A 13,879-nucleotide genomic window follows, 5' to 3' on the forward strand; every position below is an offset into this window, starting at 1 on the left:
TCAGCAATTCAGAAATTTCTCGCACCTGTTATAATGTGTCAAACCATATCTTCATGTTCATGGTTTAGCAATATGTGCTGTTGACAACATGAAATAAGTGAATTTAATTATAGAACTTAAAATGTAATATGTAAGACATTTAAAAAGCACAGGAAATAGAAAAACCCACGAACCTACCACCCACATCAGATGTTAATATTTTGCCTTATTGTGTGTCTTTTCTCTTTTTGCTTTTGAAGCAGAATGGCTCATGCAGCCAAGGCACTCATGCCCCTCTTCGTCTCTCTGGAGAGAGAACTACTGTTTGGAGTTAAGTTTGTGTCAGTGCCATATTATTAAAAAAAATTTTTTTTAACCATAGGTATATCTATCTACAAACAATATAGTTTAATGTTTAATGTTCCGCTGACTGAAGTTAAGAAATATTTTTAAAATTATTGTAGTTCTTCACATGATTCTCCACATGGAAAAATGTAATAATTTCATAATTTTTAATTTTAGTTAGCATGGTATTAGAAACATAGAAAACATATTTTTGGCATAACGTTCTGACCTAATAACATAAATTGAAGTGGCTTTTAAGCTTTTTGTAATCTATAGAATGATGTGTTTTACATTTTGACCTAGTACCTATCATCTCTGTATGTATATATTTCTGTGATGTTTGTATATAATACGGGAAAAGTTTCCCCAAACTAGTTTCCTGTACTGTGTGTGATTTATACTAGTCCCTTCGTATTTGTGGGGTGGGGTGTAGAGGTGGTTCCAAGACCTCACATGGATACTAAAAATCTATGGATACTTCAGCCCCTAATATAAAATGGGGTAGTATTTGCATATAATTCATACATATTCTACTGTATACTTTACATTGTCTGTAGATTACTTATACTACCTAATACCGTGTAAATGCTATGTAAATAGCTGTTATACTGTTTCATTTAGGAAACAATGATAAGAAAAAATGTCTGTATGTATTCAGTACAGCCACATTTTTTTTTCCTGAATATTTTTTATTTGTTGTTGATTTAATCCATGAATCCAAAACTCAGGGCTATGAGAGCCAACTGTCCTCTGTTACTCTCTAGACTATTGACTTTTAAAATGCTTTTGTCAGGCTTAATAAATTGATTTTTTGACCTAATAATAGATTGCCACCCATAATTTGAAAATCATTAAGATTAATCTTAAATTTGATCTAATCATAATTAATCTAAAATTAAGACTGACTTTTAATATATAAGCACAAGCTTTTCCAGTATAATAAAGGTGTTTTAAATGATAGGTCAATACATTAAAATAACATTCTTTACCCAAGATTTGATTATATTTATTTTAGCTAATTCATTAATTTTTGTAAATTAAGTCCGTGTATATCTTACCCATTTAAAAATTAGATATTAATTAATTGAAGTGTTTTAGAGAGTATACGATGGTTAATGTAGAATATTTTCTTTCCGTCTGTTCTTACCATGATTTACCTGGAGGGAAGGAGGGGCCATCATTGTGTCAGGGAAGGGGAAAGAGCTCTTGAGCTTGCTGGCTTAGATGTTGACCCCCAAGCCCTGTCACCAGTGAACTCTGTACAGCCTTAGAAAATCCCTTCTTCCTTCTGGCTTTCAGTTTCCTCACTTTTTAAATGAGGGTGTTATCTAGCTCATCTTGAAAGTACTTTTATTCTGTGAAATATAAGGTAACTAGGACCTGGGCTTCAAGATATTAGAATCTGTTGAGAATATAGCTGATGAAAAAGAACAGGGCTTTCTGTTCGAATTACTGGTTTTGCTGTTATGTTTGAGCGAGGATTAAGCAGGTTGTATTCAGTTTAATATAGTTCTTGGGCAAGAATTATTCCTCCATTATAAAACCATTTCAAAATAATCTTGACCTCCCCAAGATCTCCCTCCCTTTTTGTGGCATTATCCCTCAGTAGTGAAGGACACAACTATGTTGAGTGTATATGTGAACATACATAAGTGCAAAGAACGGCAAAGGAACGTTTTTCATTCTGTTTCAGTTAAGTGTCCTCATAGGCAAATCCAAAGCTTCAGAAAGAAATCTATCACTTTTCCTAAGCCCTAGGGAATGTTTCATGAGTCCTACTCAATTGCAGTAATCTGAGGCTTTGGGGAATTTCCTTTTTTTAACATGAATTACATGCTTGGAATAGAGTGAGAACATATCACCTAAACTACATGTCCTTAAAACAGCACTTTACATGATGAATCCTTCATGTTTTTTCTGTTTGTATGTTTACGAAGCAGGAGTTTAAATTGCAGCTTGGGGTAAACATGGATACCATTGTTTACCCCAAACCATTTCTTCAAGACCATTTCTTCCCATTTTGCTTCTGAGAAGACAGGTCAGGAAATGCCCTTGCCTGGCTCTTCAGGTGGAGGCAGAGTTGGGGCAGATTCCTGGTTTCTTTCAGGGTTCCCATTTTCTTTTGGTTTATAGATTATTTTGGGGCAGCCCAAGGTTTAGAGGGACCTAGAGACCTAGTTCTAACTCATGTCCCTGGGGTTTGACCCCCTGAAGAATGTTTAAGAAATTAAGAATTTTTAAAGTAGAGCTCTGCCCCTACCTGAGGGACTAGTGAAAATATATTTTTTCTTCAAAGACGCCAGGGTAGACATAAATTGCTGGGAGAGGATCGTCTGAACCACAGGGAAGCATAGATTAGATTTCTTTTAACACCTCTAATTATGCAGTAACTCATTTCTCTCTCAGTAGCAATATGCAAAGCATGACTGATACGTCTGTTATTTCAGCAGCACTTAACCCTCCATTTATAGAAGTGGATTGGAATTTCTAGACCTCAGGAATCTGATTCTGTAAATGTTCTCACCTCAGGCCAGGGGCCAAGGCTAACCAGTATTTTGTGACACCCTGTGCTTGCCACTAAGCAGGCACTATGGATTTTTGTGACTAAAGACTGCATACTTAACTAGTCACTATTTTATGCATTGAGAATTATAAAGTGTGTCATTCTGAAATATTAGAATGGATTTTTTTTAAAGTAAAAAAAATCCTTTCCTTTGTATGTTAAAGTATTACTAATGAGCCTTCCTGTCTGTTTTTCCTCCATCTACTGTAGTATGCCGAGATTTTGCTGTCCTGGAGGACCACACCCTGGCTCACAGCCTGCAGGAACAAGAGAGTGAGTAATACCTCTCATTTATGCTCCTTCAGTTTTCTTTTTTTAGTGGTAGCTTGAGGCTGGTTTCTTAGGGCTTAGGTGGGGAGAGAGCACAGTCACTTGGCGTCACCATCCATACATCCTGAAGGATTTCTTTAGGCAAATGATGCCTAGGTGAGCAGTGAAGTTTCGGGCATGTTTAAGTAAGATAGGCTGCCAGGAATTAGTAGACTGCTGCGTCTCTAGGAGGAAAAAGAGGGGTTTGAACCTTTTTCCTAGCCTCTTGTTGTAGGAGGGACACAATGGTTGTAGATTTATCTGGGGTGCGTAGAAGGAATCTATTCTTGCTCCTAGGATAGGGACTTGAACAGTTTTCCCAGGCAACTATGGTATAAATGAGATCACATTGTGGATTTTTCTGAATCTTTTTTTCCATGTAGTGATGAAAAGTAAATCTAAGCTATGCATGTTATATTAAGGTACATACCTGTGAATATATGATTTGTGAATTCACATATCAATATAAAATTGACATTTTGAAAAATGTGGTTAATAAATAGAGTGACAACATGTAGTAGTAGAAAGAGCATTGGCCCTGGCTTTAGAATATTTGTGTAGATGTCCTGGTACAGCCAGTTTGTTGCCGTGTGACCAAAGGCAAATTATTTAATCTTTTTGATCCTCTTTTTACTTAATGGAAAAGTGGGGATAATAATTCCTTGCTCTTTATTATATATAGTTGTTGAGACAATAAAACGAAGTGATGGATGCAAAGCTGTTGTTATGGTAAAGCTCTTAAGATTATTATGGCATTTATTACTAACAAACCAAGACATTATTGATTCCTGTCCTCAATCTTTTTGTTCCAGTTGAGCATCATTTGGCATCAAACGTTCAGCGGAACCGTTTGGTCCAGCATGATCTCCAGGTGGCTAAGCAGCTCCAAGAGGAAGATCTGAAAGCGCAGGCCCAGCTCCAGAAGCGCTACAAAGACCTGTGAGGATTTGGGAGGTGGGAGGGGTGATGTCAAGACTGGTTTTCTCTGTGGAGCTAGCAACCAGGGCAGGGGAGAAGGAGACTACTTCTGTTCCTCTGATTCCTTTTACTGTTAGATTACAAATCTTACCGTGGATGTCTAACAGTTTTTTTGATTTGAAAATGTTTTGTTGTTGTTGGAGCACTTGACCAGGTTTAAGGACATGTTGATGATGGTGTGAATTTTAACATTTTTTAGCTGTTATGACCTTGGGCCAGTTAGTCAACTTCTCTGAATTTATTTTCCTTACCCATAACATGCGGATAATAATCTCTGTCCCCTCTGCCTCATAGTTTCTTTGGGGGATCCAGTGAAATAGTGGACATCAAATAACTTTATGGGTTGTATTGGTTCCTTTACTATGTTCTAGCTGTGTTTGCCGCTCTTACTTTCCTTGCTTTTCAGTACACAGCAGAATGTTCTGAAAAGCTCTGAAGTGTAGACTCAGTTTTCTTCATAACTTCAGTGTCTGACAAAAGTTCTCTCTAGTAGCCTCCTTTAACAGACAGATAAACGGAAATGATTATTTCTCAGGTTTCTTTTGGCACAGTGACTTTTATTCTGTTTCAGTGTTGTAAAGCTCCCAGGATACATTTCTTCTTTGAGAGTGGCTCTTACATCCTAAATCTTTAATGTGGGTAGATTTAACCACAGATACTGTGTTGAGGAGGAAGGGGTAAAGGAAAAATGGAAGGAACCCCTTAATTTACTTTAGTGTCATATTCAGGTAAAAAAGGAAAGCCAGTCATTTTTGCTAACTTATAGGAAGGGTTTGTCTTTCTGTTTATTATTTGTAGAGAGGACTTTATTAATCATTTTGTTAAGCTTCCCTTATTTTGTAAATAAACACTTTTATTGATTCATGCTAAATCTGGCACCATGAAAGGAGACCGGAGATATGAATAAGACAGCTGTTGCCTCTAAGGGCCTCAGGAAAACACCTTGAGCATTGTGTATCTGGAGATACGTGCATGAGTCACAGAGAATTGAAATGTAAATTTCAGGCCTATTTAGAGAGAGGAGACTGGGAAAAGCTTCACAAGACGATGTGTTTAATCTGAAACTTGAAGGTTAATTAGAAGTTTATAGTGATGGGGAAAACCATTCTAGCCAGAAGGAGCAGCATGCATAAGGGCAGGAGGTAAGAGGACTTGGAATCTCACGTTAGCTGCAGGAAGTTCAGTGTTGCTGGAGTGGAGAGTGTATTTACAGGCAGAAGTAGGAAGTGAGGCCAGAAAAGTAGTCAAAAGCTGGATCAAAAGGGTTACGATAAGTTATGTTAAAGCTTTCAGGTTTTGTAGATTTTAAATTATAAGGAATGGAGAACCATTGAAGTAGTTTTAGATTTTCATTTTGGAATCTATTCTGTAGACGAGGTGGGTAAAGGCTTGGAGTGGGCAAGATTTGAAGGCAGCTGTTGAGCAGTGGTCAAATTAAGAGATGGTGAGGCTTGAATGAGGACAGTGGTGATAGAGATAGAGGAAGGAGATGATGAGGCCTAAATTGAAGGTCATGGTAATGGAGATGTAAAGAGGAGGAGAGATATTTGAGATGTTATGAGGCTCGGTGTCACAGGTTAAGGTGAGAACCAAAGCTAGAATGTTCTAGAGTTCTAAATTCATTGCCCTTTACATTATTCACAATTCTCTGTTAGAAAGGCCAGTTCTGAGGTTGATGCAGATGTTTAAAATCCTGAATTAGGTTAATAACAGTATAATGAGCTTTTTCAGAAATTATCAAGAGAAACCACTCAAATATAAATCAGGAGTTAGAGAGTGATATTTTATAGGTCCTAAAGGAGAGAAGAACCGGGTATTATATTTCTGCCTGAGACTTCAAGGTTTTGAAATTGTTCCTGGATGACATAAGTAAGCTAGAAGGGAAGTCTTTCAGTTCACTCCCTGGCAATTTTAATAGCTGGACATCTTGGGAAGGATGAAATGCTGCAGTTTTCATTGAACTGGAACCTTTTATTCAGTCTGGATACCGGGGCTGCCGTAAGTCAGGATTACCGCTTGTTTACTACTGCTTTCTCAGTTTCGCTTTCCCAGGAGTCTGTACAATTAGCTGACTGAACCAGAGATGGTACTTCTTGGAAATATGGTTTGAAATCATTAAACTCAGATGAAGCTTCACTTATTTATTTTCTGTACCAGGAGATACATCTTCTATGTCACTTGTGACCTTTAACACTTCATTTGGGTTTGCCTTCTCTGTGGTGCTTCTACTTTCTTCCCACTTATTATCACATCCAGTGTAGTTATTAGTCAATTAATTCTATACAGATTTTACATTAATTTGGGAGGTTCAGGTAGAGGCTTGAACGAAGACAGAGGCCTTTGAAAACTAAGTCCGTGATTTTGTGTATGATTCTTAATTATTACAATGAGTGAAGGAAAAGAAGAAATATAAATAGCAATTGGTCTGAGTAGATTTTTGTTTATTTTCATTTCTTTGGTTTGAATAGATAAGAATACTGTGATATTAGACCTATAATGTGAAGTTACTAAGTGTACACTTTTTTATAGCTTATAAAATGGCACGACAGAGAATGATTTGTGGTTATTAGTGGTAGAGGCAGGACCGGCAAACAGGCCCCAGTGGGGTGAAGTGATAGGTGGTATAGAAGAGGTGTGGAGTTTTCCATTGTTGGGTGTGACGATCAGATTCCAGTTCTACCACATATTTTCGTTGTGATCTTGAGAAAATGATGCAACTTCCCTGGACCTTAGTTTTCTCATCTGTAAATGTGACCGTGTCAGCCTCTTTGCATCTTTATCTTGAAGATAAAGTGAGAAAAATAATGTACTTCTCATATAGTGAGTATTCAATAAATTGTATTTATTACTTTTAGGAAATACATTATTTTTTATTTTCCTTATTCATGTTTTCACCTTTGCTTTTTAGTGAACAACAAGACTGTGAAATTGCTCAGGAAATTCAGGAGAAGCTGGCTATTGAGGCAGAGAGACGACGCATTCAGGAGAAGAAGGATGAGGTATAACTTAGTTACTGCCCCTCTCCCTCATGGAGAAAGGGGTGCTCAGCTTTAGAGCAAAAACTTTCTGTAGGTCACGGGCTCAATGAAGGGTTTCTGAATGGGAAGCAGAATGCCTCTTATTTGGGCTGCATTTTCCTCTGTGGACCATGATTTATAGCCTCTTGAGTATGTAAATGGTAAAAGTCTTGAGAGATAATGGATAATTTCACATATGATGTGAGTTAGTTTCCTATGACTGCTGTTACAAATTACTCTGCAAACTTGGCTTAACAGAAATTTATTGTCTTAGAGTTCTGGAGGCTAGAAGTCTAAAATCTGAAGTGTTGGCAGGGTCACGCTACCTCTTGGGAAGGATCTTTCCTTGCCTCTTCCTAGCTCCTGACTCCTGGCAATCTTTGGCATTCCTTGGCTTGTATCTGCATCACTTCAGTCTCTGCCTCCATTGTCACATGGCTTTCTTCTCTGTCTGTATCTTTGTGTCTTCTTGTCTTCCTGCAAGGACATCAGTCATTGAATTGAGGACTCACCCTAATCCAGTATGACCTCAGCTTAACTAATTACATCTGCAAAGACTGTTTCCAAATAAGGTCACATTTTGAGGTTTGGATAGAAATGAATTTAGAGAGGGCACATTATTCAGCTTACTACAAGGTGTCTGTCCCTGGGCTGTTCTTGCAGCATTAGAGAGAGCAGACTTTTGAGTGGGGCCTGTGCAGGAGGCAGGGAGTAGTCCTTGGGAGAGGCCAGGAGCAGGCATTGCTCTCATTCTTTCTCTTTTTCTTAAAGGTTTCACTTTCCTCTGATCTGTTGGTTAAAAAAAACTGATCAGTTTGATTCTGTATATATTTTTAAGTCATAGTTTTAAGGCTGAAAATGACTAAAATTACTAATAGTGTTTGGTTTGTGAGAAGACTTGAATTTACCATCAGCTATTATTTCCTTTTGTGTTATTATTTTCAGCCCTTTTTTTTTTCATTATTTTTTGACAGTGTTTTGCTCCATCACCCAGGGTGGAGTGCAGTGGTGTGATCTTACTGCAATCTCCGCCTCCCAGGCTTAAGTGATCCTCTCTGCCTCTTGAGTAGCTGGGACTACAGGCACACGCGCCCACACTTGGCTAATATTTAAACATTTTTTTTTTTTTTTGTAGAGACGAGGTCTCACTATGTTGCCCAGGCTGGTTTCAAACTCCTGTGCTCAAGCTGTCTTCCTGCCTCAGCCTCCCAAAGCACTGGAATTACTGGCATGAGCCACTGTGCCCAGCTTAGTTTCAGCACTTCTTATGAACAATTTATTTCATTTTACATCATTTCTGTGCTACCCTGCTTTCACACCTGTTATGCTGTACTTGGTCACTGTCTTGATTTATAATAGAGAAGCAAATGATTTATTATTTTTAATAGTTGGATAACAATATGGTTTGTTAAGCACCCAGAAACACTTTCGAGGGTTATAAGCATGGTGTTAATTACATAAACTGAAACTATACTGGGCAAACTGGCACTTATGATCATCATGTTAAATAGATATGATCAGGGTCATCAGTAAACAGCCTACATACACTGCTACTCCTACTGAGCCACTCTTGTTCCTGTAAGACTTCTGTTCAATGCCAGATGAATGTGAAACACCTGGTATGAGTGTATTGAGTTGTTTCTTCAAGAAACAAATCATGATCGTGTGATAATCAGAGCTGCAAGTAAAAATTAGGGATTATTTTTGATACTTCCTGTAATACACAGGAGGCTCTTTCTTAGTATTTAATGTGTTGCCTCTTTATAGTAAAGACTTTGCTTTGGGGATGACACTGGGAACTAAAAGAAGTGATTATATTTTGTAGACAGGAAAGCTTCTATTTAAAAAATACCAGAGTAATGAAGTTGGCTTCTTATAAATGCTACTGCTGTCCTGTGGGGTTTTTTTTTCTCCGTTTAGGGAAAAACAGGATAGAAAGAGAAAATAAAACACTTTATTTTAATTACGTAGAATCTAAATAGTAATCATAGTAAGTAATCTCATGGTAATACTATATAAAATAAGCAGTTTAGTGATTAACTCCATTTTTCGGATGTAGAAATTAAGTATTAAAGAAGTAAGTGACTGATTCCAAGTTATAAAATGCCAGAGAAATGTCTGTACAATTCAGGTCTCCGGACTGCTTCTGACTTAGACATACTGTGGTATACATGAAACATGTGGACTTTGGAGTTACACTCACCTGGGTTTGAATTTTAGCTCATTAACTATTTAGCTGTGTGATTTTCAGCACCGCCCTTAACCACACAGAACCTCAGGTTCCGAAATGGGTTGAGTCATGGTAGTTGTGCATACCCTAAAGGGCTGTTGTGAGGTAAATGAGATCAGGTACTTGGGGCACCTGGTACATGTTAAATTTATAATTGCCCTTTCCTTGATTTCTGTTAAAGAGAGATATGTGCTGCCTAGGGCAAAATTAAACAGGCTTAAGTGTGTTTCAGTATGGTGTGATTTGAGAGGTCCTCAAGCGTTTACACACGTGTCATTACAGGTCTCCCACTAGCTTGCCCTCAGTAGAGTGGAAAAGTTAAATGAGAAATCCAGTTGTATAGGTGTGTTGACCAGACAAGCCTATATAAACTTCATTCAGACTTTTTGACTTTTCAACTCATTCCTCAGATGAGAAGATGGCTACTGTGCCAAGGTAGAAAAATGTGACTCTCAGCTGTCTAGTATGTTGTCAATATTAAATGAAGAAAATTTGCTTGAGTAAAGTTTGTCATTGAGGGATATATGAAAATGCTTATTTATTTTAGTCTGTTGGTAACAGGGTGCCTGAAAGGGAGAGGAAACTAATACTGAGACAGTAGTGCTAATTCTTCTGGCCAATTTTTGAAAAAGAATTGCTTGTGACTAATGAACTCTCTTAGTTCTTATTTTTTTTTTTTTTTTAGACAGAGTCTTGCTCTGTCTCCAGGCTGGAGTACAGTGGCGCAATCTTCGCTCACTGCAACCGCTGCCTCCTGGGTTCAAGCGATTCCCCTGCCTCAGCCTCCTGAGTAGCTGGGACTACGGGCGCCTGGCACCACGTCCGGCTCATTTTTTGTATTTCAGTAGAAACAGGGTTTCATCATGTTGGCTAGGATGGTATTGATCTCCTGACCTTGTGATCCGCCCACCTCAGCCTCCCAAAGTGCTGAGATTATAGGTACGAGCCACCGCGCCCGGCCTCCTTTTTTTTTTTTTTTTCCCCTTCCCCCTCAATGCTCTTCTGCTTCCATGTAGAGTCTACTTGGTTAATAAGGACTTAGCAGCAGCAGGGCTGTGGAAAATCTCTCTCTGGGTTTCCACCCAAATCTCTTTAAGAGATTTTTGGGGTCAATTTTCCTGGTTAGTTACCACCCCATAAAATACTAGATATAGAGACTGAGAACCCTTTTCTCTTGGCACAGAGATTTTTTTTTTTTTTAATTTTTTCTGAACAACATTGTGTGTCAGATGTGGTGGAGTTATACAACCTTGCGTGTATAAATTAGCAGTTTTAGCTTTGTCATGGTATAATTTTATTATGTTTGTTAACAAAGCACAGATGTAAGGAAAGTAGCATTTCCATGCAGGACACAGATGTGGAAAAGTTGAAAAAAAAAATTTTTTTTTTTCGGTCTTTCTAGCTTTGAGAACTCCTCACCTTCCCTCCCTTCATTCCTCTTCTTCACTTTCTTGCTCTCTCACTCTGTCTTGCTCTTCTGTCTCTGTTTATTTATTTTTAACTCTTTTACATAGTTTCTCGAATATGGTAGTTCTCTCTAGGCTCCCTGTTGGAAGGAGCTTGTAGACTTTGGGTATACTGGACTCTATGAATTAGTGGTTAATAAAAATGGGTTAAGGTTAATCAGTTAATTTAACTTAGTTATTCTTAAATAAAACTCTAAAAGTGTGTGTGTACTTATGTGCATGACTAGATGTGTGTGTGTGTGTGTGTTTAAACCTAGGTTTAAAATATATGTGAATGTGCAACTATTTTGAGGAAAAACTTTTTTTTTTTCCTTAAATAAATATTAGCATGGCCAAACATGTCATGAAAAGTTTGTGGCACTAGTTTAACAATTTGAAACCCTTTATAGTATAAACTGCTCAGGGATAAACCTAGTAACCAATTCACATTGAAAAAATGAATCTAGTATGAGCCATGGTACTTACACATAGCACTCTTAAAAAGATTAGAATTTCATGTTCTAAAAGAATATTTACACATTCTTTGGTAATATTTAGAGGCTAGATCAAACAGTAATACCGTTTAGCTATTAAAAATTTTCCTGTGTTTTAAGTATTATAAATATGACTAGAAAGGGAGATGGGAGGCTTCTTGTTGAGGTCTTCCTCTCTTCTTACACTATTATACTGATGTTTTTACATCCATAGAATTGGTATTTTCCTGTTTTATCAAACAAACCTTTTGGATTTATACCTGCCTTGACATCCCTGCCGAGTTAGATGTTAATATGTTAATTGCTAGTTAATAGAGAAGTTTAGCAGTTAAATGGAACGATTTTTTTTTTCTTTCTGACAGTCATTTGACAGTCACATTTTTAAATCACCTTTTGATTGTTTTTAAACTCCAGATTTCCTCTTTTTGAAACTCATTGCCATTGGAGGATAGAGGTGAAACGCTGAGAAGTAACTCTCTATCCCTTATACATTTATATGATATAACCCTCCATCCCTTATATATTTAAATGATATAAATCATATACAGATTGAGCATCCAAAAATCCAAAATCCAAAATGTTCCAATGAGCATTTTCTTTGAGCATCATGTCTATGCTTCAGAAAGTTTCAGATTTTGGAGGATTTCAGATTTCAGATTTTTGGATTGGGATGCTCAACCTGTAAATGACAGAAATACCCTAAGGAACCCAACACCATGTTTCAGTTACTTCTCATCTACTTGGGAAAGATGTGTGGGGATCCTCTGGGTGCCACTGCACCTTGTTTATATTAATGCTTCTCATAGAGCCATGTTTTCATTTCTTACATTATGCTAATTGTTTTACTAAAAGCAAGATAAGAACGTTAATGATATTTATCAATCCCCTACTGCTCATAGCACTATTCTTTAAAGCTAAAGAATTTGTCACAGGGCACACGTCTGGCCCACTGAAGGGAATCACTAAATCTATGTTTTCATTAAAATTACCTTTCTCTAGTATACTAGAGATCCTTAACTGTTTCCTTCCTTATGGTTATGGTTTCAAATTTTCCAGAGTTGGGTGAGCTTGGATAACAGAAGGGAAAGGTGAGATACAATGGTAAACTCCCATTTCAATTAATGTATTTACTAGGAAGTCTTCTGTGGAACAGGTTTGTTTTTACATATTAGCCCAGAAGTCTATCTCATTAATTAAAATGTAATTAAAAATGACTTTAAAAGAGCTTAAGAGTTCATTTAGATTTGTTTTCCCAAGTTATGTAGAACATTAATTACCTGAGTTTTTTAAAAATGTGAACAGAAGCTTCTGTCATAAATTTGGAAAATTATAGGTTACTGGAAGATAACAGGTTTTTTTTTTCTTTTAAAGTTTTAAAATGTGCTAATATGCATCTTAAAGAGTTATATATGCTGCATGCTTTCTATTGAAAGGTGTGTTTTTTTTGGATAAAGTTTTGAGGCCAGTGTTCTCAGGAAGAGGCTTGGGAAGTGCTGTTCTAGACTTATCATTAACAGGAAGGAAGCTGAGGACCAAGGAGATTGTTTATATCAAAGGTGACTAAGCTGGTTAGCTACATCCAAGTACTGTGACTGATAATTGCCATCGTCAGCTTGTTTCAGGGGGATTTACTTTACACTGAAACTATCTAACAAAACTCATTGCATAGTAATGTTGGAAAGCTGGGAGGAGAACCGACTTGTGCTAAACCTCAGCTATAATATAGTGGCAGTTTTCCATTGAATTTTTGTCCTTTCTTTCCTCAAGCCTAGCAGACCTTTTCTTTCAAAAAAGAGCTGAGAGCTTAGAAGAGCAAAAAGGTTTGGGTGCTAAGGTGCATGACATGTTATGATTATTATTATTTTTTTTTACTTGATTAAAAGCACTTTCTTTGACTAGCTAATGCATTATAAAGAAGGGCTGTAATTCTTTTTTCTCTCCTGGTTCTTTACACTGAGAGAGTGGCGTATTACTATGCTTCCATTAGGACTAAATTCAGTAGCAAGAGGGCAGTTATAAGCAATTCTATGAATAGAACTCTGAATTTTTAAGACTTTGATGGAAAAACTATCCCCTAAATCTCAATGTTAAAATGAATCTCTTTTCTCCAAATGTTAAAATGAATCTCTTTTCTCCGAATGTTAAAATGAATCTCTTTTCTCCTACAGTTCAAGTTAGACACGGTTTTAAGAGACACGGGGAAAGAAATAGTCACTACTAATACCAATTTTGGGGAGAACTTCAATTCTTTATCTGTACAATGGAAAGTCTGAACTAACCAATCTTAAAGCCAAATGTCTTTGACTACTTAATTTATCATTTTAATAAAGCCGTGTCTACCAGGTCTGTGGAGCATAGTTTATAATTTCTTCTGGAAGTTGGACCTGATAATTTTCCTTTATATTTTTTCCCCAGTTATAGCAGGGGAAATATTTGTTTACTGTAAAGCAAACCACTTAGGAAAATATAGTTTTGGGTGCTTAGTAAACATACAGTTCAAGGAAATGTTTACATTTCTT

At 37.0% G+C, this 13,879-nt stretch overlaps 1 protein-coding gene across 2 annotated transcripts in view; it reads left to right on the forward strand.

The window, feature by feature from the left end:
• CCDC50 (coiled-coil domain containing 50) overlaps positions 1–13,879 on the forward strand; it is a 63,281-nt gene that overhangs the window by 24,979 nt on the left and 24,423 nt on the right. For both annotated transcript variants that reach the window (XM_003804459.5, XM_003804460.7), the window contains exons 2-4: positions 3,098–3,160; positions 4,009–4,135; positions 7,083–7,173. In XM_003804459.5, coding sequence (XP_003804507.1) covers positions 3,098–3,160; positions 4,009–4,135; positions 7,083–7,173 — 281 coding nt within the window. The remainder of the gene's footprint in view (positions 1–3,097; positions 3,161–4,008; positions 4,136–7,082; positions 7,174–13,879) is intronic.

The sequence above is a fragment of the Pan paniscus genome, chromosome 2, assembly GCF_029289425.2.
Source record: "Pan paniscus chromosome 2, NHGRI_mPanPan1-v2.0_pri, whole genome shotgun sequence".
NCBI lineage: Eukaryota > Metazoa > Chordata > Mammalia > Primates > Hominidae > Pan > Pan paniscus.